The sequence below is a fragment of the Micropterus salmoides genome, unplaced genomic scaffold (genome assembly GCF_014851395.1).
Source record: "Micropterus salmoides isolate LMB-PRFRI ecotype aquatic unplaced genomic scaffold, ASM1485139v1 Ms_hic_scaffold_22, whole genome shotgun sequence".
NCBI lineage: Eukaryota > Metazoa > Chordata > Actinopteri > Centrarchiformes > Centrarchidae > Micropterus > Micropterus salmoides.
Window position 1 is genome coordinate 19240869 of NW_024041373.1, and position 26535 is coordinate 19267403.

Below are 26535 nucleotides of genomic sequence, written 5' to 3' on the forward strand. Positions count from 1 at the left end.
GAAGCTAAAGAATATAAATCAATTGAAATATTAAATTAACATATTTATTTTACCATTACAGACTAAATTGAGATGCAATAAAGAAAAATATGAAATTTTCAGCTTCGCCTGGTAAAAAAAGCTATATTTTTAATGCAAAAAAACATCAAAACCAACACCTTTCATTTGATGTGGATGTCTATGTAACAACTACGAGTCGGCTACCGGACCGCGAAAAAGACTGTGTGTTCCAAAGCAGCACTTCTCCTCTCTGCAGAAAAAGTTGAGAAGTTGGGCACACAGCTCCCAGGTATTGCACAATAATCAAGATGCGCCCAGTGATATTTTTAGTAACAAATCAGTTGATTTTTGGACTGAAGAGACAAACAGCAACGGTTGTAAAAATCGCGTGCTGCCCCCGGTACTGGGGGTGTCGGTGCTCAGCATGTTTCCAAAAACGTTAGAAACTGTAGTTGATAAGAGACCAGAAAAGACGGATGTTGTTTTCAAATGAGTGACTTTTGGTTGAAACTGTCAGCGCTGCATGAAGGGATTTTCATTTTTTGCTTCATAGACTTAACATTCCTTTAGCAATTATTATCACTGACACTGTAACAATGTTTGTGAAAGATAAAACCTGTGCTGTAAAACCCTCAATGTGACACAATGTTTCTCTTTCTGGTGAGAAGATCTAGTGTACCCTGCCCTGTTGAATCAGGTGTGTGTGTGAAGGATTTTCCTCATTATGTTCACGGATGTCGCCTTTGCGTAATAGTACATTGGTTAATAAACTTGTTTGCCTGCCTATAAAGAACATTTCAAAGGTGTTTGCTCTTTTCCTAGGACATGCTGAGTTTGGTATCCTTCTAAATTCAATCGTAACATCCTTCAGCATCCAACAGTTTGATAGTGACAATGATAAAGTGAGGATAAGAGACGCAGTATTGGTTTATTCTATACATTTGCATTTATTAGACATTTTATTAGTTCTCACTTTTGAAGTGGTTCATTAAGTTAAAAATGCAAGTCAGAGATGCAGATTTTCTCACGATATCAGTTAACATAGTTTAAAGAGCATTATTGTAAATTTATAGTAAACTTGCACTAATGACTGAATAATGATTGACATGCATAATATTAGAAAGTGAAACTCGAGAGCAAGTAAATAAGTTAATAGAGATGAACATAGGATAAGGATAGTATTAGTAATCTTGTAATGTAATGTCCTCCCTCCCCTACTCTTTTTCTCTTCTTAGTTTTGCTTGTATAGACTTAAGTGAATCAGGTGTCAGACTTGTTTTCTTGATACTTGTTTGAGCCAGAGGTTGAGCAAAATTTCAAAGAACATGCGTAATTAATCAGGAGCACAATTCCCTGTTCACAAATAAACATCTCTACAGTATGGTGACATTTCAGTGAGTCACTCAGACAAACAAGCCTGACTGTCCTTCTGCTTCCCACTCCTCCTTTGTGGAAATTGAGCTCTCTTTTCGATACACTTGCATCATCCTCCCAAAGTCAACATGTAGAGGGACATTGTGTGGTCTCTTTCTTTTCTCTCTGTCAGACCTATTTATCTATAGCAGTAGCTCGTTAGTACAAAGTGGGCTGTGAGTCATGGCAGCAGTGCCCCCGACTGAATGCTGTTTTGGTTAATCAGTAACTAGAGTGGGCTGCATGCTGCTGGTTAAAGTGAGGGTGCAGAGGAGCCTGAAACTCACTCAGCACCTCACTCAGCAGCAGCAGCAGCAGCAGACACACACGGTAAGAGAAAGCTTTGACTTTTTCTTAGTAATTGCCATTTGATGGTGCAGTACAGTGAATGCACAAACTTCATCAGAGATGAGAGTCCTATAATTTATAGGATTGATCTAGTATGTTCTTCAAAAAATAAATAAATAAATAATGTGCGAAAATAAATGTGTGTAAAACTGGTGTGCAAAAAAGAACCTCTGTCAAACTGTCTCTTTGACCGACTTTAATTTGAGGGTTATCCATTTCAAGACAATAAATAGGACCACTAATTTCTGTAAAGTTAGTATCCAAAATTCTGAGATCTTGACAGAAAATATCAGTGATCAGCCGTGTTTTTGACCTCATTGAGTCGCTTGAGTGCACAGGTTTTATTGATAAGGGACCAAGGCCATGTCCTGTGGTACATTTCCAAATAGAGGAAAATCTAGTGTTTGCTCACCTCGTCCAATAGTCCATCAGGCCACATTTCTGCACGTTCAACTCAAAGGATAAAGTCCTATTTCTGGATAAGAGAACTCACCCAAGTTATTCTCCTTCACAGAAATCTAAGTTAATGCATGAAAGGTGTTCGTGGAGGAGTTGTCTGTTCAAATTCAACTCAGATGGCCAGTTGCAGCCCTTAAAACAGCGTTCATCAGGAGCTCCAGCAATACTCCAGTTGAGAATATGTGAAATATCTCAATGAACCTGTCAGTAATCACACAAAGAGCAATCAATATCCAATGTTCCTGCCAACCAAACTTGTTAGAGACGGAAAAAACAGATCCAGCCAGATTTCTGATGAAAGCCATGCTAATAGTGACTAGTGAGTAATTCACAGGCCACCCAATACTAAGTGCTCACAAAGACTCATGAGGCAGTTGATAGATTGATATACTTTAGTTAATTCACTGGATACTAAAGATATTGTCTCCCTCCACAGAAGGAATTGTTTTGAAGTGACTTCCAACAAAAGGTAAAATGCAGATTCCATGGTCGCCTCTTCTAGCTCTCCTACTCGGCTGCTACCTCTCAGGAAGCCAAGCCAACCGAGTCTACGTTCACCCCTTCCATCTTTTTGCCACCGAGAATGTCAGCTGTGAGACCCTGCAGACACAAACGTCCAAGCCTCTGCAGACACTCCCTGTGGCCCCCCTTGATATTGATGTCCTGACACCAGACAACAGAGACCCGTCAAAACTGGATGCCCAAAGGCAGAACATCACAGAGAGGACGGCAGTTCTGGCAGAGCTGTTGAACTCTCTGGGCCTGAGGATGTACCAGGCTCTCAGCAGCAAGCAGCTCAGCACCAACACCCTTCTCTCTCCAGTCAACACCTTCGGATCCCTTGTCACCTTCTACCTGGGAGCATCCAAGAAAACAGCGAGCTCGTTCCAGGTCTTTGCTTTTGATTTGTCCTCATTGTAGAGTCTGTTGATGCGGTCCTTACGATCTAACTGATTATCAAGTCTTGCACGTTCACTCAAATAAGTAAGTTTTTCTCAATTCACTCTTTTTCTTCCAGCTTCTACTGGGCCTGAGCAGCGGCACCGACCGAGAGGACTGTGTGTCCTTAGTGGACGGACACAAGGTTCTCAAGACTCTGCAGAGCATTAACTCTCTGGTGGACGATGGACCGAAAGATGAGATCACCACCCAGGTCTGGACCTTCACTCGCAAGGATGCTCAACTATCCGAGGACTTTATTCAAGGCACACAGGACTTCTCATACACATCGTTCATCCGCGGGGTGGACTTCTCCAAACCTCAGGAGGCCAAGCAGCTGGTGAACAGCTTTGTGGAGAAGACGTCAGACGGGAAGGTGAAGAGCGTCTTCAAAGATTTGAACTCCAGCAGCGACCTTCTGTTCATTACTTCCTTCAGCTTCCATGGTCTGTCCCTTCCTCTCTTTTGTTTTGATCTCTGTTAAGTGGATTTTACAGAATACACAGATTGTGATGCACAATTTAAAGTCAAAACTAACTTTGTATTTTAAGAGTTTTAATTCATTTTAATACTTCAATCTATCAAATCAACATCTCAATCCCGTGTGTGTGGCCCCAAAGATTGTATTTGGAATGGAAAACATATTGCAGATCTGTATTGTACTTTAAAAAGTTTTCTTTTTTGTGGTACAGATGAAATACTGGACTACTTATTACGATCAGATTTACAATGAATCACACTTAGACTTAGTAAATTCAGCTTAGCTTTGTGTTGTTGACTCAGATGCTGATATACCAAACTGAAATCCTTCAGATAACAATGTTTAGAGTGCTGTCAACTACTGCACCTTCCACCACCTGATTGTGTTCTTTGGTTGTGTCTGTTAAGGCAACTGGAGGACAGCCTTCAAACCAGAGCAAACCTCCATGCAGGAGTTTCATGTGGATGGAACAACCACAGTGATGGCTCCACTGATGACCCACACGGGTCAGTATCACTACCTGAATGATAAGGTAAATCTTAGTTCAGGATATTTGTTTTTTTTATGTTGATTTGTTGGTTCACATGTGCATTTCTGTTCACAACATACAGTATTAGCAGCTGTGAAATATGAAATGTACTTGGGTGAGTGAGTTTACTCACTTCTTAGTGTTAATCTGTAATATTTTGTGATGTTACCACTAAGGTACGGCGGTGCACAGTTGTGAAGCTGTCTCTGAGCAAGCGGACCTATATGTTGCTGGTCCTGCCTCATGAAGGGGCCAACCTCCATGATATAGAGTCTAAGCTGCGCACTGATATCATGTCTGACTGGCACCAGAGCCTCCAGGAAGGGTGAGTATTGTGCTTTTTTAAAACCCTAAATCTCACCTTTGATGCTTGATGTCCTTCACAATACCACAAGTTGACAGACTAAAAATCAGGAGCATCTTTTATCGTCATGTTGTCGGCAGTTTGTGAACCTATTTTTGATTTCATCAATGTCATGTGACTTATCGTTCACTTATAGCAAGAATATGTATTACTGTTCAAATGTCGCTTTTATATTGAATAGCTCATTCCAAAATTCCTATTTTGTGTAATTATTTATTGAAAGATTGTTTTAAATTGTTACAATTGCAGTTTGAATTATCATTCATATGTAATTAAACCTACATTCATCATAATATCTTGCCAGCAAGTTACAAATATCTATTCAAATATCTATTCTTTTTCAAAACCTTATTGGACTGTACTAGTATCATTTTCCCAAAACAACACTTAATTTTCATCACTTTTGGTTTTTGAGATATAAAAATAAATATAAATTCCATAACTGTAGAAACACAGTTCCTGGTTTTACAGTATATGCCACTTCAACTGTTTATCAGTCAATTCATAATGTGTCATCATATCAGTGTAAAGCAAATGAAGCTATGTTGCATTTTGAGAGTAGAAAGAGTCTGTTCCGAAACTTAAAATCAGTCTCCCCTTGTGTCCATCCACCCAGTCTGTTGGAGCTGTCACTCCCAAAGTTCTCCATGTCTTCGGTGACTGATCTGCCTGACCTGCTGACCAACATGGATCCAGAAATTGAGGCCAAACTGTTGGGCTCCCAGGCTGAGTTCAGCCAACTCAGCAACGTCAAACCCTTCACTATAGATAAGGTGAAGTAGATGATCTTGTCATATTATAACAAACACTCACTGTGTGTGTCTGCATCATTAACAGATGTCTCTGTCTCCTCTCAGGTGGTCAACAAGGTTGTGTTTGAGATGTCAGATGAAGGAGCAGAACCTCAGGACAAGATCCAGGAAGCGGGCGTCCCGCTGAAACTGTCCATCAACCGGCCGTTCTTCTTTTCAGTCATAGAAGGAGATTCTAACGCCATCCTCATGCTGGGCAAGATCACCAACCCTACACTCTAAAGTTATAGTACCTATAGTAACCAACAAACTCCTCTGACATGAAAAATGTCCTACAAACCAGGCCCGTTTCTTTACAACGTACTTCACCACATACAACTTAAGTTTTTTAAGGTGCTGAAATCAGTCGTTCAACAGACATCTCATTTAGATCATACCCTTGTTTTTTTTAACTGAAATAATGGCCCCATTCTGTACATGAGAGTGAAGCACAACCTCGCTCAAGAAGGATCAATATTCAACAGTGTTGTAGTATCTTTTACCACCTAGCTGATCTCTCCACAAACTCAGGAGTCACTGGGGATCCCTGTCTCAGTATTTATGAAAACATGTTACTTTAAGCAAAGTTGTTTTCAAGCAGCCTGTTAAAATCCTAATTTTCTTTTCTGTAGAATTTATTATAGCACTGTTCTGTACAGTATTTTTCAGTAGAGTAGGTACAGTAACCACGATTCTCTATGATGACCATGACTAATGATATTGTATATTGTAACTAAGAGTTTATTTTTGTTTTGTTACGATTTGTGATTGCTGCAATAAAACTGTATCCCAATTTAGTTCAAATGTTATTGTTTTTCATCAGGATTTCAGACAAAGTAATTATTATTTCAAATCTTTAAATTAGTTTTATATTAATATTCGTCACCAACTAAACTTTTCTGGTTAGGAATTATGCTAAATGTATTGCTGACAGTTATTTTGGCAATGATCTTGTCAACTACTGCACATCAACCAATTTTTTAGACAGCAAAACATAAAATTTTTATTTCTCAGATAATAAATCACATTTTTCTTGTCCTGTTTCCAAAATCTTGCCTCTCTGCTTACTTCCATATATTCTGTGCATAAAAACAATATTAATGACAAATAATGCAGTGTCCTTCTCCCACCATCAACTTTGCAACTAAACCAAAGAATTAACAGATAACTCATTTCAAATAAATGACTAATAACAGAACTGACCATCACTGATTGACATAAAACAATTTAGTCAGTGGTAGAAGAAGTATTTACATCCAAGTACTACTACCACACTGTGAAAATAATTCACTACAAGTCCTGCATTCAAAACCTTACTTAAATATAAGTATGTAAGTATTATCAGAAAAATGTACTCATTGTGCAGTAAGATGGTCTCTGTCAGTATTTTATCATTACTGTGTTTATACAATGTTTTTGGAAAAATTTAATGCGTATGTGCATTATGTTTTACTGCTGTAGATGTTTACTGTTGGGTAGTTTAACCTACAGCAATCATCATATTCTATAAGATCATACCTTTGTAGCATTGCTGTCCTGCAAGAACCACAGATCTCTAAAAAGTAAACTTTCCATGAGCTCAGAAAAACAGCCCTGTTTTCAGCTTTGTCACAATGCATATTTATATCAGCTAATTGAAACGCTTTTTGTAATTCTGAAAAGAAACTTGTAACTAAAGCTTTCAGACAAATGTAGTGGAGAAGTACAGCATTATAGTAGTATGAAGTTGCATAAAAAGTAATGTACAAGTACCTTGAATTTGAGTAAATGTACTTCGTTACATTCCACCACTGAATTAGTGTGTACTGAATGTTGAGTAGATATTAAAATCAATGTACTACCTTTAACAAAAATCCAAATCTGTCTTTTTTGTAATGTAGCCATCTGCAAATCCAAAAAATAAAGATTTTATCATGCCTGGTTTAAAATGTGGTCATTGTAGCAACTATAGTGTATATTACATCTTACTCAGAAAATATGTGAATAAAAACATGTTAAATAATATGGAAATATGCATATCAGCATTCCAGAATGGTGACATGTCAGCAGCCTCTTGCTCTTAAGGCAAAATCCATCTTGATCCTGGCTAAATTTCAGTTTTCACAACACCACAGGTTGACTTTGACTTTCAGGTGTATATGTGGTTTATCAATGTCTAGAATTGTGTTCAGAGTAACGTCATGAGTAATAATAACTTGTTGGCATGTACACAGAGTCCTGTGGGAAAAAGATGTGTGCAGTGAAAACATGTTACTAATATACAACCACTTGTAGCTAGCTAATGACCTCTGTATTAAATCACACTCTATCCAAAGCTTTTAAATTTATTCCAAAATTATGTTATATTAACATATATTATACAACTTTGATTTGAACAAAAATGAACATGGATCCTTCACCAAGTAGCAGAAATGAAACAAATATTGTTTGAATGACATTCTCCCTTTACAACTTAGATTCTTGTTATGGACAATTGTGTCCCAACATATGATCAGTCCAATCATTTTCTATAGAGTTGGGCCTATCACAAGCACACGGCGTCATTTTGTGATAAATATTTCATGAACACATTACAATGCAGTCCCTTTTATTCACATTGTCTCACTCAGACAGTAGTTTCTCCGCTGTTCCCAACAACAATTTACAGCTCAATCAGACGCAATTCAGACAGGTTCCTGCTGTTGAAACGTTTGTGCATTAAAGTATAAAAGTATGCATTAAATGGAGATATTTCTGAACAAAAAGGAGTTCAGTAGTGTCGGTTGTTGCCCTACATTCTTCCTGGTCTGATCATCCTAAATGTTTTTTTTCCCCTTCACAAGTCTTCAGGTAATGCAGGAATGAGTGCAGCATGTTAATGGATTTCAGTTACTAGGAAGTCAACTTTTTACTGGTTATGTTCAGCGAGCTCTCGGGCCTCTCTCACAAGGTCCATCAGAGTGGAGAACATGGAGATGTCACTTGGCTGAAGGCCCATCTTCTGGATCTGAGAGACAACAGTACAGAGCAGTTTAAGAGAGAATAATCAAAAGTATTTCAGATGACACTGAAGTTTGTAACAGAACTTAGTAGCAGTTTGTAACTTGAGAAATATTTGTCATCTGTTTGCCAGAGGAACGTGCATTGTGTGTCTCAAACGCCACCTACCTGTTCCCCCAGATATTCCACATCCAGTGCCAGCTGAAGTCGGATCTTGCTGTCGTCCGTGGGTCCACCGTTTGCTCCTGCCGTTGTAGTCGCGCTCGCACCCTTTCTGGCTTGCTTCAGTCGCTTCAGACTCTCCTCCATCTTTCGCACTGAGCTCAGCACCTCTGAGATGGTCTCATAGTACCTGAACACGTGAAAGATGGAAAATGAAAGTGGGAAACACTTGGGTTGCAGCTGGAGAGATATCTTTAGAACATTAAAGAAATACAGTATTTCAATTATATTAAATGGAACAGCTCATTGTAAACATCATAGGCACAGGTCATACGTTTTAATTCTTCAACTCTGGTACTGTATCTGATCTGGGTCTATTTATGTTTGCAGAGTTCATTTGCGTGCGTGCGTGCGTGCGTGTGTGTGTGTGTGTGTGTGTGTGTGTGTGTGTGTGTGTGTGTGTGTGTGTGTGATAGAGAGTGTGAGTGAGTGAGTGAGTGAGTGAGTGAGAGTGAGTGAGTGAGTGTGAGAGTGAGAGTGAGAGAGTTATTTTACCTCTGTGTGCAGTCAGATAGTGCAACTCGCAGCCACTCTTGTGCCGTAGAGGGCGTGACTAGCCCCGTTGAGTCAGTCAGTAACTGATGTAACGGTCGTAAGGCGTTGTCCATGTAGGCTGATGCACGTGCCGGCAGATCCTGTTCGGGGAGGAAGTAGAATGTTGTTTGCACAGGGAGTTTTTTTACAAACATGTTGGCAGAAGAAGATATACATTTCAATAATGGCTTGTGTTAAGGGGGTCAGCTGGTAGAAAACAGAATTTGTTCAGCATTTTGTTCCTGTTGACAATGGAGAGGCGGTTGATATTCTGTCACAACAGCTCCAGACTAACAATAGGCTATATTCATCTCTATTCAACTATTTAAGTAAAACTGTAGCTACAGTTTCTTAATGTAGAGCTATGCAGTTGTCAGTCATATCAAAATGATGTGTAAAGTATTCATTTTGCAGGTCTATAATGCAGGAAAATATCAGACTCAGTATCAGCTGATACTAAAGGACTAAGAGCCAAATTTACTACATTACATTTATTCATTTAGCTGACGCTTTTATCCAGAGCGACTAACAATTGCTATATATCAGAGTTCGCACGCCTCTGGAGCAACTAGGGGTTAAGTGTCTTGCTAAGGGACACATCGCTCCCGTCCTCCATCACAAGAGTGATAGTCCATGTCGGAACAAATGACACAGCTCTTCGGCAGTCTGAGCTGACAAAATCAGATTTTAACCGTCTTTTTAACTTTTTAAAGCAGTGTGGAAAGTCCGTTTTTATCTCTGGTCCCATTCCCACAGTTGGTCGCGGTGCTGGCTGCTTCAGTAGACTCCTTGGCCTCCACGACTGGCTCCAGTCCGCCTGCAGGGCTCATCGTGTGTGTTATGTGGATAATTTTAATATTTTCTGGCAAAGAATGTCTCTTTTTAAGACAGACGGACTTCACCCAAACAAACGGGGCTCAGAAATGTTAGCTGCGCACATACAGCATGTGGTGCGGTCCACACATGACTTACGTGAATGACTAATCATTCATGCAGCACACCTGGACACACCACCGGTCACTGAACAGATCTCTGGCTCACTGCCACAAACAACTGTCTCCACCTGCTGGCATGTAAAGCCGTCTGCTCCCAGCGCTGTTCCACAGACTTCTATTCCTGTCATCATCACGCATAGACCAGTAAACCAAAACGTGCACATCCCACACAGAAATATTAGTAATCTCTTAAGGATTAGGACAACTGCACCAACTCCAGCACCCAGAACAAACTCATTTAAAATGGCTCTCTTCAATGTGAGATCACTTTCAAGTAAGACTTTTATCTTAAATGATTTTATCTTGTCTGCAAATCTAGATTTTATGTTTTTAACTGAATCCTGGTTGCAGATGAATGACTATAGCCAGCTAGCTGAACTGTGTCCGCCTCAATATGATTGTTTTAGTCAACCGAGGGTCAGTGGTCGTGGTGGTGGGCTAGTGAGCCTGTATAGGAAAAATTTTAAGTACGCTGTGATGAACTCCTTTGAAGTTCTCACTCTTAAAGTTGGAGGGCTGCAACCTATCATATTTGTTATAATTTATCGCCCCCAAAAACCGCCTGGAGGATTTTTATCAGAACTTCCTGAGTTTTTATCTACTCTGGTTTTAAATTATGACAGAATTGTTCTTTGTGGCGATTTTAATATTCATGTTGATGACCCCACCAATGTTAATGCAACTGACTTTTTAAATATGGCCACTTCTTTTAACTTCAAACAACATGTCAAAGGGCAAACACATAACCGTGGTCATACACTGGTTTTTACCCTGGGTGTCAACATTTCCTCTGTGGAATTAGTGGACATGACCATATCTGACCACAGATGTATTGTTTTTAGCTGCGATTCGCCTGTTACTCATGCCGCCTCACCAAGCTCCGTGTGTTCTCGCATTTTTAATGAACGAAGTGTTTCAAAGTTTTGCGCATTCTTCCAGAGCCAAAGCCAACACCTGTCTGATTCCAACACCAACAATCTGGTCGATCACTTCAATCATATCTGCTTGTCGTCACTAAATATTACTGCTCCTCTAAAGGTTAGGCCTACGTCTAAATCTAGTAAGCAACCCTGGATAAATGACAGCATTCACAGCCTAAAAAGGGAATGCAGGAAAGCAGAGCGCAGATGGAAAAAATCCAGTCTCCAAGTCCATTACATCAGTCTGAAGGATTTATTAATTAACTACAATAACATGGTTAAGGATCATTACTACACATAAACACAATCCCAGGTTTCTGTTTAAGACTGTGGATCAGCTGGAAGTAATGATGACTGTGAATTGTTTTTATCTTATTTTACCAATAAGGTGGTGTCAATCAGAGCCTCTATTACCCCCGTGGCCTCTTACTCAGAGGTTCCTCACCAGCAACAAGAGAGTTTTAACCAGTTTTATCCCATCTACTTGTCGGAGCTTTTAAAAACAGTATCACAAATGAGTGTGTCCTCCAGCCCACTTGATGTAATACCTACAAAATTTTTACTGAAAGTAATAGATTCTGTTGGCCCCCATTTGATCTCTGTTTTCAGCACTGAGACTGCCCTGCTTAAAGTCACCAATGACCTTTTAATGTCTGCTGATGAAGGCATGTGCTCAGTCCTTGTACTCCTGGACCTTAGCGCTGCTTTTGACACCATTGATCACAACATCATGTTAGACAGACTGAGGCACTGGGTGGGGATCTCTGGTACTGCCCTAGAATGGTTTTCATCCTACCTGTCAAATAGGAAGTTTTGTGTGTCTGTAAACAACTATGTCTCCTCATTCTGTCCAGTTAAATATGGTGTGCCTCAGGGGTCGGTCTTAGGACCCATTTTGTTTTCCTTGTATCTGCTTCCCCTTGGACATATTATCCATAAACATGGCATTTCTTTTCATATTTATGCTGATGACACACAAATATACTTGCCCGTCAGATCCACAGACCCTGGAATGCTGAGTTCACTTAACAACTGCCTTTGTGAAGTTAAAAAATGGATTTCAAATAATTTCCTCCAGCTGAACTCAGACAAAACAGAAATCCTGGTCATCGGCTCCCAGCAGATGTCAAAACAAATACTGCAGAGGTCTGTTGTCTGTTCCAGAGTCTCGACTGAAAACTAAAGGGGACAGAGCGTTTGCTGTCAGGGCCCCGAGGCTCTGGAACAGCCTGCCTGAGGAAATCAGGTCGGCTGAATCAGTGAACTCTTTTAAGTCCCTTCTTAAAACATACTTTTATAGGAGAGCCTTTCCCAATCTTATTTGACTTTATTTTATCCCTTTTATTTTATTGTATTTTACAAATTTTATATTAATTTTTCATGCTCTTATCTTGTTTTTTTGTATTATTCTTTACACTTGTTAAAGCACTTTGTAACTTGTTTTTGAAAAGTGCTCTACAAATAAGGATTATTATAATTATTATTGGTGGATGTGTCACAGTAGGGAATTGACCCCGGGTCTCTCACACCAAAGTCATGTGTCTTATCCATTGTGCCATCGCCACCTCTTTACTAACATCCCGATTAAAGAGTACTAAATTGCGTGTGCATTCTAAAATATTGCACGTGCAATTGCAGTACCTGTTATGGGTGATCAACTAAGAATTATTACATAGATGACAACACGTGCGAACACAGTAGAGGTGGCAGTATTAAAATGAGGGTTTTGCGTGTTTTAATGGTTTCCGGAGAATCGGGAGGGAAAGTGGCCACTGTGCAAAAACCTCGGCTTGTTCTTCATTCAGTGTGTCCCAAGTATGTGGAAATCGTATGTACCAGCCCTTCCTGCGTAAGATTGCACTAAATACTAAGTACTCGGGACAGCACACCTGAAAAACTGCTTTGGGAAGCCCCAGCAGAAACGGATACAGTATGCTGGAATGACCCAGACACGAGGAAATGCCTGCAAATCGTGCTTCATCCAGCCAGAGAGAACAATCACCGACCGTCTACACCATGCCTGGATGCTCCACTATGTCCTGTCCCTGGCCCTGTACGCCTCAACGCCCCATTCCCTCTCCAATACCTACAATTTGCCGGTGATATCAAGTTTGCACACGTTTTTACTCACACAAACCTTTAGTTAATCTGGCCCTTAGATCACATTCAGGGGCATTAAATCCTGATCCGGACATCCTTATTGAAAGGTTACTGGTTTGTCTGAAGTGCTGTATGCTATAAAAAATTTTGGCACAAAGTCAGCTAACTGGAAATTAAGTCCAGTAAGTGGACCTTGAAGTTTTTGTCAAACTGCCACTTCCAACATAAATTATGAATATTAAATCATCTTTTTAGAACTTTGGTGTGTTTCTCATCACGATTGCAGCTGTATACCGGTTTCATGGTACAGCATTGTATGAAAATGGACCCAGCCCTCGGCTCCCAAATGCCCTTTCTTCAGCACTGAGAACCAAGGTCCAGCGAGACCTTCAACTTAGAGGGCTGCGCCTATACTCACAGAATCCGGGTTACAGTACGTAACCCCCATTCTATTTCATATAGGGGGTGGGAGAACACAGTCCTGTCCGCGAAGCCCTCCTTACAGGATGAAATGGCGGCAGTGTAGGTTTAACCGTACTGAACGGCAGCTACCCCTGTCCATGAGCAACTGGAGGAACGAGAGCACCGCAGGCAGCGGACAGGCGACGGGTCCGTCCCCTGATTCTCCTGCCCGGGAGGAACCCTGGAGATGACCTGCTTGTTTCTCCAGGAGCTCCCGGAGCGCCGCTTGAAAGGCCAGACCCAGCAGCTGCACCAGTGTTAGTGAAGAGTGTTCTGTCCACACGAAGCGCCTGCTCTCATGTGGCTCATACACAATTTCTGTGAGGAGGGGTGTGTGAGGGGACCTCTGACCGTGAACAGAGAGTGTATAGTGCTTTTTGCTTTGAGCTCACACAGAGTGGGAAATGTGTGCTTGGTGTGGCTGATTCGGCTGAGGCAGTCACAGAGTGTCTTTTCAACAACTTCCACAAAAGGAGCAACAAGGTAAAAGTCCCGACCCATAGCTTACAAGTCGTCTGCTCTGAGTGACGAGGGTCGGCCAGCACCAAGCAATCCGGTTGCTAGATGTCATAAGCCACAGCTAATGTGAAGCAACGTGGGCACACGGGGTCTCCCTGGTCGGCTGATCCAGGCAGACCGCATTTGAGCATTAGATTAGCTATTCATTACCTCAATGTTAGCTCCATGTTAGCTCAATGTTAGCTTGCCTCGCCGCGGCAACCTAGTAGCGTCGAGGCCGGCGTCATCAGAGGTCGGAACGGGAGAAGCGAGGAGCCACTCGGAGACCCATGAATGGGAAGAGTGGAGCCTGTCAACAGCAGAGTGAGGGCTTCGTCCAGACAGCGGGACAGACGCCGAACACCCTTCCGGTTGTAGCGGCGTCTCGGCCCATTCTGGCCGGCTTGCTGGAAGACATCGTCCTTCTTGTTTTCCAGCTGGAAATTCTTTAGCTTTTTAGACAAATCTTCTGCTCTTTAGACAGCTCAGTGCTGAAGAAAAATGGGAGCCGAAGGCCGCTGTCCTCACCGTTGTATATATACACAAGGTGCGGACGTCGGAGAGGCCCACGCTGTGGGTGGGCGTAGACTAAAATTCTCAGTGCCGCGCAGGTGCGTGGAAGGGGTAAACCCAATAGCGATAGCCTTAGAGGGCGAAGCCTATACGAAATACAACCTAGCAGATGGTATAAGTTACTCACAAGTCCACAACCACACAACATCATTGTTACACATCTTACAAACAGAGTCCGAGTTGCATCCTCTTTTAGGACTAAATGTTGAACTGTCGCCGGTGTTCTGACAATCTATGCTGCCTTGCCGAAAAATGCTACCATAGTGCAAATCGATACATTCGACTGTACTCGGCCCTGCTCCGTTTTCCATTCCAGATAGTACCCAGAGATGGTACGTAGCTTGTTTTCATAGTGACGACACACACAACTACCGCGGTGTAATGTTCAATGCGACACACACACCAGCGATCCACACAGCTTTCTAGTTAAAACCTTTCAACCTTACTCAGAATGTAAAGACAGATAAGCGGTATGAAAACCTTCCAGCTGTGTTTTCCTCAGCTGTTGTTGCTGCAGCGGTCTGTGTGATGGCGGGAGCAGAGGGCTCTGTGAGCGGGCAGCTGGCCGGCCTCGCCAGCTCATCCCACGGGTTGGCACAGGCTTCCCCCGCAGCCTCTTGCGGAGCTCCTCAACTCCAAAAATATTCAAGCACATTTTTGTTCCGCCATCACTTCTCGTAAAACTGTCAATATTCGAAATCTACACAGTTGATTTCTCACCTCAAAACTTCTCAGAAGTGGATTTAGTGATGAAATACCATACGAAAACTGTAAAATATAAAAGTTTCTGTTGCTGGCCTCTGTTTGGTGCACGCATTTATGATGCAGTGAATATTCTCTCTGACCAATCAGCAGTCTGTGGTGTTTTCAGTAGGTACACCTCAACGGAGTTGAGCTGATATGAAAAAAAGTACAGTGGGGAGAAGTATTTGATACACTTCTGATTTTGCAGGTTTTCAGACTTACAAAGCATGTAACGTTAGAGGTCTGTAATTTTTATCATAGGTACACTTCAACTGTCAGAGATCTAAAATGAAAATCACATTGTATGATTTTTAAATAATTAATTTGTATTTTATTGCAGAATCTAACCAGTCAATGCTTTTCAAAAGCTGAAATTCTGACCTTTAAATTATAGCATTTCCATTCAAAAAATACATCACAACACAGTTCCAAGTGCATTAGCCCTGTTTGCTCCAAGATATGTTAGCAGACAATGTTATATGATGAAATCTAGGACAAACATGTACGTGTGCGTGTTTGCCGCTTCACTGACCTTATTAGTCCTGCGGTAGAGTCGTGGAACCTCAGAGGCACTCTTCAGGAAGCGGCAACAGCGTTCAGTCAGATGCTGGGTCATCCTGGTGTTCACAGTGGGAATGCTACTTGACAGGCAAGCCTTGGAGTCTGATAGAGCATCTGACATAGAAGAGAACAATAGTAAGAGTCGAGGAATGATTAGATTGTGATTTTGTGAGATATTGTCTTTGAAGATGTCATGTTCAAAAGCCTGTTGGGGATTGAACGGTCGCATGTCAGTGAACACTAGATTTATATTTGCATTGATTGCATTGTGTCTTGGCATGTTTTCCATTAAAAACAAGACCAGAGCAGATATAGTGCAATTATCCTTATAAATAATCCTCCACTAGTATTACAGTTTCTATTCAGAGAAACATCCAAAGCTTCTCAAAAGGTGTTCAAGTAAGATCAAGCAATGTACGTAAAAAGCTAAAATGACTTCCATATGTACTGTATGGGTAGCTTACCTTCCACAATTGCAAAGTTTTTGAATCCAATGGCTTCTAACCGCTTTCTGACCATCTCTGACAACTCTGGTATCTAAGAGAAAGACGAGCAAACTATCAGTGTGGAAATAGTTAAGTGGAAACCATTTTAAAAAATCTCACAATGGAACACTGATGTACACTTCTGACTGAAATTAAACACTTACAGTGAGGAAAATAAGTTTTTGAACACCCTGCTATTTTGCAAGTTCTCCCACTTAGAAATCATGGAGGGGTCTGAAATTGTCATCGTAGGTGCATGTCCACTGTGAGAGACATAATCTAAAAAAAAAAATCCAGAAATCCCAATGTATGATTTTTTAACTATTTATTTGTATGATACAGCTGCAAATAAGTATTTGAACACCTGTCTATCAGCTAGAATTCTGACTCTCAAAGACCTGTTAGTCTGGCTTCAAAATGTCCACCTCCACTCCATTTATTATCCTAAATTAGATGCACCTGTTTGAGGTCGTTAGCTGCATAAAGACACCTGTCCACCCCATACAATCAGTAAGAATCCAACTACTAACATGGCCAAGACCAAAGAGCTGTCCAAAGACACTAGAGACAAAATTGTACACCTCCACAAGGCTGGAAAGGGCTACGGGGAAATTGCCAAGCAGCTTGGTGAAAAAAGGTCCACTGTTGGAGCAATCATTAGAAAATGGAAGAAGCTAAACATGACTGTCAATCTCCTCGGACTGGGGCTCCATGCAAGATCTCACCTCGTGGGGTCTCAATGATCCTAAGAAAGGTGAGAAATCAGCCCAGAACTACACGGGAGGAGCTGGTCAATGACCTGAAAAGAGCTGGGACCACCGTTTCCAAGGTTACTGTTGGTAATACACTTAGACGTCATGGTTTGAAATCACGCATGGCACGGAAGGTTCCCCTGCTTAAACCAGCACATGTCAAGGCCCGTCTTCAGTTTACCAATGACCATTTGGATGATCCAGAGGAGTCATGGGAGAAAGTCATGTGGTCAGATGAGACCAAAATAGAACTTTTTGGTCATAATTCCACTAAGAAGAATGATGAGCACCATCCCAAGAACACCATCCCTACTGTGAAGCATGGGGGTGGTAGCATCATGCTTTGGGGGGTGACAGGGCGACTGCACTGTATTAAGGAGAGGATGACCGGGGCCATGTATTGCGAGATTTTGGGGAACAACCTCCTTCCCTCAGTTAGAGCATTGAAGATAGGTCGAGGCCGGGTCTTCCAACATGACAATGACCCGAAGCACACAGCCAGGATAACCAAGGAGTGGCTCTGTAAGAAGCATATCAAGGTTCTGGCGTGGCCTAGCCAGTCTCCAGAACTAAACCCAATAGAGAATCTTTGGAGGGAGCTCAAACTCCGTGTTTCTCAGCGACAGCCTAGAAACCTGAATGATCTAGAGAAGATCTGTGTGGAGGAGTGGGCCAAAATCCCTCCTGCAGTGTGTGCAAACCTGGTGAAAAACTACAGGAAACGTTTGACCTCTGTAATTGCAAACAAAGGCTACTGTACCAAATATTAACACTGATTTTCTCAGGTGTTCAAATACTTATTTGCAGCTGTATCATACAAATAAATAGTTAAAAAATCATACATTGTGATTTCTGGATTTTTTTTTTGTAGATTATGTCTCTCACAGTGGACATGCACCTACGATGACAATTTCAGACCCCTCCATGATTTCTAAGTGGGAGAACTTGCAAAATAGCAGGGTGTTCAAAAACTTATTTTCCTCACTGTAAGTCTAAACTGTAAGTAAATTGGAACTATACACGTATTTAGGTTGTGCACCTGCTCCTGCAGCTTTTGGATGTCCGCTGCAATGTAGACCAGCTTTTTGGTGGACAGGGAGGCAGGACTCCCACTTTCACTGCCGCCCTCGTCCATTGACGTTCGGCTGGAGGTGGAAGAGGCTGAGCTCGGCAGAGGCCTGGTTGGCTCTTTAGTCACCTCGGTGGGTGGAGTCTTAGTCAATACCTGTGTGGACACCGATCAAGATGAGGAACAAGAGCAAGTAACAGCAATGTTTTTTTTTTTTTATTGGAATTACTGCTCATTTTAGTCTTCCTCTGATTTATTTACATTTACCTCATCAAGAAACTTGGCATATCGTGCGTAAAGCTGCAATGTGAGCTTCCAGAAGCGATGGGCCAGAGGTGACAGGTAGACTTTATCTGACCAGCATCTCACTAGGCAGGACCACAACACCTCAGATACCTGCAGGTGGTATGAACTGCCAGCTGGACAAGAACAGACACAAATACACAGTCACTTCAGGTAAACTATTAGGTCCACACTGCCATTCATGATAGAGAATAAATTTCTACCTGGTGCTGCCTCTAGTCCATCGCTTATGCTGTTCTCCAGACTTCCTGCTATTTCCTTGTACCTGGAAAAACAGACACATGGAGAGGCGAAGGACAAAACAATCAATGTGTTATCAGCTTATCTGTTACATCAGCTCCAATATGCAGGTGTTTATGACGTGAAACAACACTGTGTGCGCTAGAAATGACAGACTTTCCAGACAAGCTGGACTGTGCAGGTTTGTATTGTGAAATAAGGACACAAGCCCTAAGCTTTACAGTGTGCGTCTGTGTTTGTGGGGGCTGGAGGAGGTTGAATGAACAGTAGACAACTGCTTTACTTTTTCACACAGATCAATGGTCATTCAGTCAGGTACAGTGTCATGTTTACGGGCTACGTTTAGTAATACGCTGACACTCATCCTCAGCTTACATTTTGCTTCTTGTCATCATTCTGCATGAAACTCACACCCATAAGCAGTTTTCCAGATTCCTATAAAAATGGGCTTTGTTCAACTTCTGAACATCTGCCAACTTGAAGTGCTGACAGTCTGCAGTTTTAATCAAATCTTGTCTCTTGAGTCCTTACAGCAAGACCAGGCAATTCTTCAAAATACATGCTGAGCAGAAATTCCACTTTCACCGACACCTGACCATATTCATTTAAGCAGAGGTCTAAATTCAAAAGATTACAACACATATTTGAACTTCTCTCGCTAGCTCTATGAATGCCTTCCAGGAAAGACTGTCTGAAAATGTGTGGCATTACCCCCATCTGAGCTAAGCTAACCCCCTCCAGGACATGAGACCTCAAACTATTCCCTAAATGAAGTACATTTTTGTATTTTCAACAAATAAGTAATGAACATCTTTAAAAAATGCATAATTTTCCGACTAAGTTTTCCAAAGGATATATAGTATTTTGAAGTCACACTTCCAAAATAATTATGGTTGAATGATTTACAAAACGTATAATGGGATCTGAAAAGAGCCATGGGTGGGTACTATACATAGCGTAATCTATAGGCTACAGTATGTAGTATAGATCGTATTGGAGGTAATATGCACCGTAGTTGGAAGTATACAGGCAGGTTCCATTTGTTGTGGAAGCTTGTATATGAGGGGTGTACCCTCAGTCTCTTCACACTGGCCTGCGAGCTGCACTGACGCTCAAACCTCCGCACAAACTCCATGCTCTCAGTGTAACGCTAGAAAAGAAGATAAAGAGTCAACAGAAAACACACACACACTCACACTGGTGAAAGGACTCAATCTAACAATTAAACTTTTGTCACAGCAAATATTGTGGGACATTTAAGCAGCAAAACTAAAAACTGTAGTTATAAAGTTGACAGGATGGATATGACTGCTATCTTTGCATCACTGGCATACACACACGAACTGTGTTACTGTGGCTGTACCTCATAGAATATGTCGGGGTTTCCAGGGTTAAAAAGGTAGGCCAACCTCTCCTCCATCCCTTTGATAATCTCTGGCCACACAGAGTTCACCAGGAAATCATAACCTGGCACTATGTCAGCTTTGTCACTGAGGAAAGAGGGAACATCAGCACATAAAAAATATGTTATCATCTACATTTCTTCGAAGTCCACTAGTCCAGATGTGTTGAATAAATTATGCATGGTAACCGCATTCATATATAAATACAGCACAATGAATAAATTAAGTGTGTGGTCAATATGCTGAATGCAACAGCTCTACAGACGAAAGCAAACATTTTGCTTCTCTAGCAGAGGCTAGATACAACTACTTGATTTATGCATGCTTGGAATGAATTTGGCTCCATGACAACATCAGTACCTGGATACGGCTCCTCCAGTGACCTCTCTAAGCAATCTACAATGATGAGGAACAAACTCCAACAGTCTAGAGTACATCAACTGGAGACCATTCGGAGTGGACTTCACCACCTCTTCTACTATCACCTAAAAGAAAGAGAGGGAAGTAGAGGATGTTCTGGCAGTTATCAATTAATATATTTAAAAAAGCAGGAACTCTTGGATCTCATGTTTACCTGGTCCATGTATGGTTTGACCAGCACCTGTCCTACCAGGGCCTCAGCATCTCGAGTCTTGTCTATGGTGGCGTATGTCCTCAGACAGTGACGCACTATGACCACATTGGATGTTTGGAGACCCTCGATCAGCAGGCCCTCTAGAGATTGCTGCAGCATGGAGGTGATCCCTGCGATACGCTGGCAGAGGACAGAACCTTGGTCATATACACAGTTAAAGAACGAGCATCAAGAAAATATTCTGAGCATATTCCAGCAGACACAGAGACCAAGTGAATCATGAATCAATGTGGTAACTTGGATCAAATGTTACTACTGCTACTCCGTGCAGATGGTGGCATTGATGATTTTCCTGTAAGAGAAAAGCCCTCAGCACCACCAACCCAACTGAGTGTCTATTTATTGGTTTATCAGCTGTCTGCATGACCTGTTAACACTTACAGGTCTGACTTTGTCCAACAGGGGCATGCCTTTGCTCTGTACAGCGTGGAACTGCAGCTGGTTGAATTCTGTAGCAATCCTCTCCAGGATCTGACCTGCTAACAAGGGACTATGCAGAGACAGACAGACATGAAGTCAGACACAAAAGCATAGAACTACATCCCTGCAGTGATCAAACTCAAACAATGTGAACTTCTGGTGTGCTCAAGTGTTTTTTCTAATGTTTTTGCCGTTCTTTGCGTCTGCAATTTTGAGTTTTGTTGAAAAAAATGGAACGCGTTGCTCAAGAGCACAAAATAGAAACACAACAACTGCAAATGCTGAAAATGCCATTACTTGGTTAAAAACCTGTAAACATTCAACACCAGTATAAATACCAAGTGATGCCAGTGGGTTTGTTAGCATGTCAGTTTCCCACCTGCTGCTTTCCAGAGAGCTGGATTCCTTGGAGTTCTGTGAGTGAAGGATCTTCTCAATCTTCTCCACTGACCGCACCACCTGAATTAACCTCAATACATACACCTGATGGACAGCATAATAATAGAAAGATGAGATTGACAACTGTCTACTATTGCACAATCTAGATTAAAAGCAGGAAAACTAGCATTGCTGTTACCTAAAAAAAACAGGTTAATCTAGGTCTGGGCAACAAAACAATAATTATCGCGATATAATTTTCCTCAATAACAAAATAACAAATGTTTAATAAAGGTTTGATTTAATTAATTTGAATCACGAACAAATTATAAATTATTTCTATGAAGATATTTATTCTGTTGAGGGAAAGGGTCACTGAAAGAAGATATCACTTAATATTACTCATGCATATCATAATTGTTTTGAATGTTCTACTTTTTTTTTTTTTTTTTTTTTAAGTGATCCACTGTTTGGCAAGCATCATGTTCTGACCATAAAGAATAGTTAAAACCATAATCCACAAAACCATCTGGTTTTTTTTCTTCAATTTTACTCAGGAGCAAAAATCAGCCTTTAAACCTTTAAAAAAGAAATAATGATTTGACATTTATCGTGATAATTATCAATATCAAACAATGTAAATTTTGTTATCGTGATAACATTTTTGGCCATATTGCCTAGCCGTACGTTGGCACCAAAAATCTTGTTGAAACAACATTAAGTTCACAATTTGGCATGGGCATGCCAAACCAGTCACAGAGCCATGTTAAGGTGATCATAAAATAAATTTAATGATGAATACAAAATATGATCAAGTGATGAAGTCAGACAGGAAGACGAGGAGCCAAACCTTTTTTTTCTGCAGATCATCGTGTTTGGACAGCTGGCTGTCTATAGCCTGAATCACCTCACTCACGCAGGACCGCAGACTCTGTAATGAATAACAGCCAGAACCATGCATGAACACTCTGTGGCCGGAATCAATCAAAGCTTACAGTACACTTAGTCAGAACACATACCATAACCTCTTCTCGTAACTGCCCCAACGGCACTGAAAGCTGATTGAGGGCCTTGTCCATCCCCACCTGAGACAAGGAAGCAGAGGCCAAAAGTTAACAAGAGTCTACCCTCACACTATCAGAAATGAAAACATGAATGGTGGTCTGCCTTTTATTTTTTGGGAGCATATCTACAGCCTAACTTTGACATAACATTAGGGCTGCAACTAACGATTATTTTCTTTATCAATTAATCTGTCGATCATTTTTACAGTTTATCGATCAGTTGTTTGGCCTATAAAATGTCATAAAATGGTGAAAAATGTCGATCATTGTTTCCCAAAGCCCAAGATGACTTCCTCAAATGTCCACAACCCAAAGATATTCAGTTTCTGTCATAGAGGACTAAAGAAACCAGAATATATTCACATTTAAGAAGCTGAAATCAGAGAAATTGGAAATTTTTTCTAAGAGAAAATAAAAGTTGACTAAGACCAGAAAGAGAACACACATTACCCCTATCCTAAAGTCTCTGCATTGGCTTCCAGTTAATTTTAGAATTGATTTTAAAATCCTTTTACTACTTTATAAGTCATTTAATAGATTTGGACCAGAATACTAAGCAGATTTGCTTTTACCTTATGAACCTACTAGAGGTCCTCAGGTCCTCTGGTAGTGGCTTTCTAATTATTCCTAAAGCCTCAACTACAACCTACGGTGAGGCATCCTTTCAATGTTATGGCCCGGGTTTGTAGAACACCCTTCCTATTGAGCTGAGAGCAGCAGGAAATCTGGACATGTTTAAAGGCAAACTAAAGACATACCTATTTAACCAAGCTTTTAACTGAGCTGTATTTTGGGTGGGGCGGGGATTGATTGTTGGTCTTGACCTGCTTTTTTTTTTTTTAGTATTTTAACTATTTTAAATGGTTCTATAGTGTGAAGCACTTTGTGTTACATGTATTTGTATGAAAAGTGCTATATAAATAAAGATTGATTGATTGATGAATTTAATAGTTGACTAACTAACTGACTAATTGACTAATCATCGCAGCTCTACATAACATTAACAAATATTTTGTGATAGAAGACATTTTACAGTAGAATAATCAATATGCTATCAAAAATAATAGTAAGACAAAAAAGTAAGTATTGCTTTAGTTTACCACTCTCCAATTTCTTTTTGCCTATTTGCCAACATAATCACCAATAATAAAAAATATCTGTGATAATATCTACTAAAAGCAAAGGCTTGTCAATTTATAGGTATAAGAATATTTTAGCTGATATTCATCAATACAGTTTAAATGAAGGTCAAGCTTGTCTTAGACATTTTAGGAGAATATTTATCAATAGACGTGGACAGTGATTTCTAGATAACCTCCCTGTCTCCTGTGGACTACAAGGCTGTAAGGTTCAAAATGTCCAAACAAAGTGGCTAATGAGCAACATCAGTAACAACTTACCAAGTTGGTGGAGAGGTTAACAAAATCGGCATAGTCCTTGTTGATAAGCTCCACCATGGCCGTTTTCAGCAGCTTATAGTAGAGCTCCAGGTCCTCTCTCATCTCCTCCAGCTGGACCTGCTTCCGACACTCCGACACAAACTGGTCAACGTCAAAGTCATCCTGCAGACAGAGGCGACAGACAGCAAGATCAGAAGCATACATCCAGCATCCCTAACACATCGACAGACAAGCTTTACCAGAAAATGGAGAGAGAAAAGCGACTTGGCTACAAACTGACACATCATACAGAATGAACACATGCACAGAAAAGTTTCACGTTATATCAATATAAACAACAACATTAATAATTACCGTTATTTAACTTTAAACGCATATTAACTGTACTAATTAAACAGGAAAGGTTGAAAAAACAGGAGTATCCAGTAAAGACTTAACTAGCTAATGCTAGCTAGTTTAACTGTACGGCACAAGCTATCGTTGGCACTTTACCAAACATAACGTTAACGGATTCTTACCTTCATAAAAACGTCCTTGTCGAAGCACAAAGAATCCGGTCCCTTCGGTAGATTCATGTTGGATTATAAAACACAGCTACAACATACACAGAAAAGTCACAAGCCTCCTTCTCCAGTTAGCTGCTTTTACCATGCTTCCGCAAACATGGCAAGCGCACCAACGAGCAAGCAAAGGAGGACCACTAGAGGTTTCAATAATGTAACAGCGCCCTCTGGAGACAGCAAGCGGTAAAGTCATTGTGGCAAGGCGAGGTTTCTCAATTCACAACACCAAAACAACAATCTTTAAAAATGTTAAATAGACAAATAGTAAACTAGCAGCACCGTAGATATAAAAGTATAATGAACTTTAAATTGCATGTGATTTCATTGCATGGATGAGGGGTGGCAGGGGCGCAATGGCTAAGACAGACCGGGGTCCAATCCCCCACTGTGACCCATCCACCATTGTGTCCCTGAGCAAGACACTTAACCCCTAGTTGCTCCAGAGGCGTGTGATCTCTGACATGTATAGCAATTGTAAGTCGCTTTGGATAAAAGCGTCAGCTAAATGTAAACCTTGGATGAGCTCATAGCTTCAAATTCAAATCACCTTTATTGGCATGAATGTATAACTGTATTGCCAAAGCTACATATAAATTACATAAGAACAATTAATTTCATTAAATAAGTAAATAAAACAGTAAAAGTTGTGTTTGTGTGTGTTAATAAAAATAAAATAATAATAATAAATATATAAAATATTATAATTCCCGAAAAAATAGATATTAAAAATAAAAAAAACAGTAAGTGTGTGTGTGTGTGTGTGTGTGTGTGTGTGTGTGTGTGTGTGTGTGTGTGTGTGTGTGTATTAATAGACAAAAAACAAGTAATTAATAAATTAATTCAACAGCATAGCTGTCATCTGGTATTATTTGGAACAGGGTAAAATATTTAGGTCCATCTCCGACCTTCAGTGCAAAAAACAAAACAAAAAAACAATCTGAATGAACCAAAAAAAAGAAAGAAAAACATGTCAGTGCCCTTCGTGACAAAGATGACCTCTGTCTTGACACTAACAAGAGCTCATTTGATGACATGATAATGTTTATGGTCAGCAGTCAGCTACAGAAAGTGAAATAAATGTGGGCACACTAATGCCCCCACAGCAAGGCAGCAATGCTCCTTTGCAAATTATTTGGTCCAATGGGTTTTTTGCTCAAATTAACTGATGCTGCATTAAATTTCAAACCTGGAAATGCAGTAAACCTGCTGGTGCAGTACCGCTCTGAACATCCAAGTGAGTCATTCGGACTCCCTTTTAGGGGATATTTTTAGTTGTTGTTTGCTCTAATAGGCTATATTGTCTGCTTTGTTTTGGGGTACAGAGGGGTTAAGGGTTATTTAGGGCCTCCAAAATGCATGTCAATCCCTCTACACTAAATATAAACTATCAAAACAATATTATATATATTATTTATTCATGCTTGACTTTGGAAAATGTAATCGGCAATCCAATCTTATCAAAGAGTCCAAAAAAATTGATCTAAAAGTGTAAACATTTGCAATTCCATGAGAAATCAGCAAACTCCATCTGCTGAGGAAGCTCTTGTGGTGTAGAATTTAACATATAGGGCTTTTACTAAGTGTACCTTGCTTTGTTTAGGTGTTTGTGATGATGTGCAAATGTTATGGGGTATAGGTGGTAGGGGCATAGACATGACAACATCCTGAAAAAAAACATAGGCTAATATTATAATCATATTTTTTATATCAATTTAGTTGTTTGGTTTTTTTGGGGGGGGGGGGGGGCACGTGATACCATTACATTTTATTTTCATTACTTCCTGCTATGCTATCATTTTTTTGTGTCCAACATTTTATCGTAACGTTATCATCATAATTATTTCCACATTTTGCCTCCAGCAGCTCCCATCAGCCTCTCCTCTCTAAATTTGGATGAGTAAAAGCATCTTAT

At 40.6% G+C, this 26535-nt stretch overlaps 2 protein-coding genes across 4 annotated transcripts; one reads left to right on the forward strand and one right to left on the reverse strand.

The window, feature by feature from the left end:
• The first annotated feature begins 1580 nt into the window (after positions 1-1580).
• agt (angiotensinogen) lies at positions 1581-6121 on the forward strand. 2 transcript variants are annotated; one of them, XM_038737773.1, is made up of 8 exons: positions 1612-1743; positions 2276-2539; positions 2657-3111; positions 3239-3605; positions 4048-4172; positions 4346-4494; positions 5150-5306; positions 5391-6121. In XM_038737773.1, the coding sequence occupies exons 3-8, from the start codon at positions 2695-2697 to the stop codon at positions 5565-5567; spliced, it is 1392 nt and encodes a 463-aa protein (XP_038593701.1). In that variant the 5' UTR covers positions 1612-1743; positions 2276-2539; positions 2657-2694; the 3' UTR covers positions 5568-6121. The 2 variants fall into 2 exon arrangements, with proteins under 2 accessions (XP_038593700.1, XP_038593701.1); XM_038737772.1 differs by lacking the exon at positions 2276-2539 and having other exon boundaries at positions 1581-1743.
• A 1511-nt stretch (positions 6122-7632) lies between these two features.
• On the reverse strand, positions 7633-24739 carry cog2 (component of oligomeric golgi complex 2). Of its 2 annotated transcripts, XM_038737770.1 has the most exons (18): positions 24579-24739; positions 24061-24222; positions 22616-22681; positions 22447-22527; positions 21598-21701; positions 21180-21288; positions 20739-20918; positions 20525-20649; positions 20125-20251; positions 19772-19911; positions 18725-18786; positions 18486-18637; positions 18189-18374; positions 16377-16449; positions 15884-16026; positions 9021-9160; positions 8472-8655; positions 7633-8310 (listed from the first exon to the last, which is right to left on the reverse strand). In XM_038737770.1, exons 1-18 carry the CDS (start codon positions 24633-24635, stop codon positions 8212-8214), a joined length of 2190 nt encoding a protein of 729 aa, XP_038593698.1. In that variant the 5' UTR covers positions 24636-24739; the 3' UTR covers positions 7633-8211. The 2 variants fall into 2 exon arrangements, with proteins under 2 accessions (XP_038593698.1, XP_038593699.1); XM_038737771.1 differs by lacking the exons at positions 24061-24222; positions 24579-24739 and having other exon boundaries at positions 21598-21703; positions 22448-22527; positions 22616-22682.
• Between the last annotated feature and the right edge of the window lie 1796 nt (positions 24740-26535).

Excerpts from the sequence above, each read along its gene's own strand:
- agt (XM_038737772.1), top strand. The coding sequence starts at position 2,695 with ATGCAGATTCCATGGTCGCCTCTTCTAGCTCTCCTACTCGGCTGCTAC. Across the intron at positions 4,173-4,345 it reads ATCACTACCTGAATGATAAG|GTACGGCGGTGCACAGTTGT; the intron begins GTAAATCTTAGT and ends GTTACCACTAAG. Across the intron at positions 5,307-5,390 it reads AACCCTTCACTATAGATAAG|GTGGTCAACAAGGTTGTGTT; the intron begins GTGAAGTAGATG and ends GTCTCCTCTCAG.
- cog2 (XM_038737770.1), bottom strand. The coding sequence starts at position 24,635 with ATGAATCTACCGAAGGGACCGGATTCTTTGTGCTTCGACAAGGACGTT. Across the intron at positions 24,223-24,578 it reads ACAAGGACGTTTTTATGAAG|GATGACTTTGACGTTGACCA; the intron begins GTAAGAATCCGT and ends CTCTGTCTGCAG. Across the intron at positions 19,912-20,124 it reads ACCCCGACATATTCTATGAG|CGTTACACTGAGAGCATGGA; the intron begins GTACAGCCACAG and ends CTTCTTTTCTAG.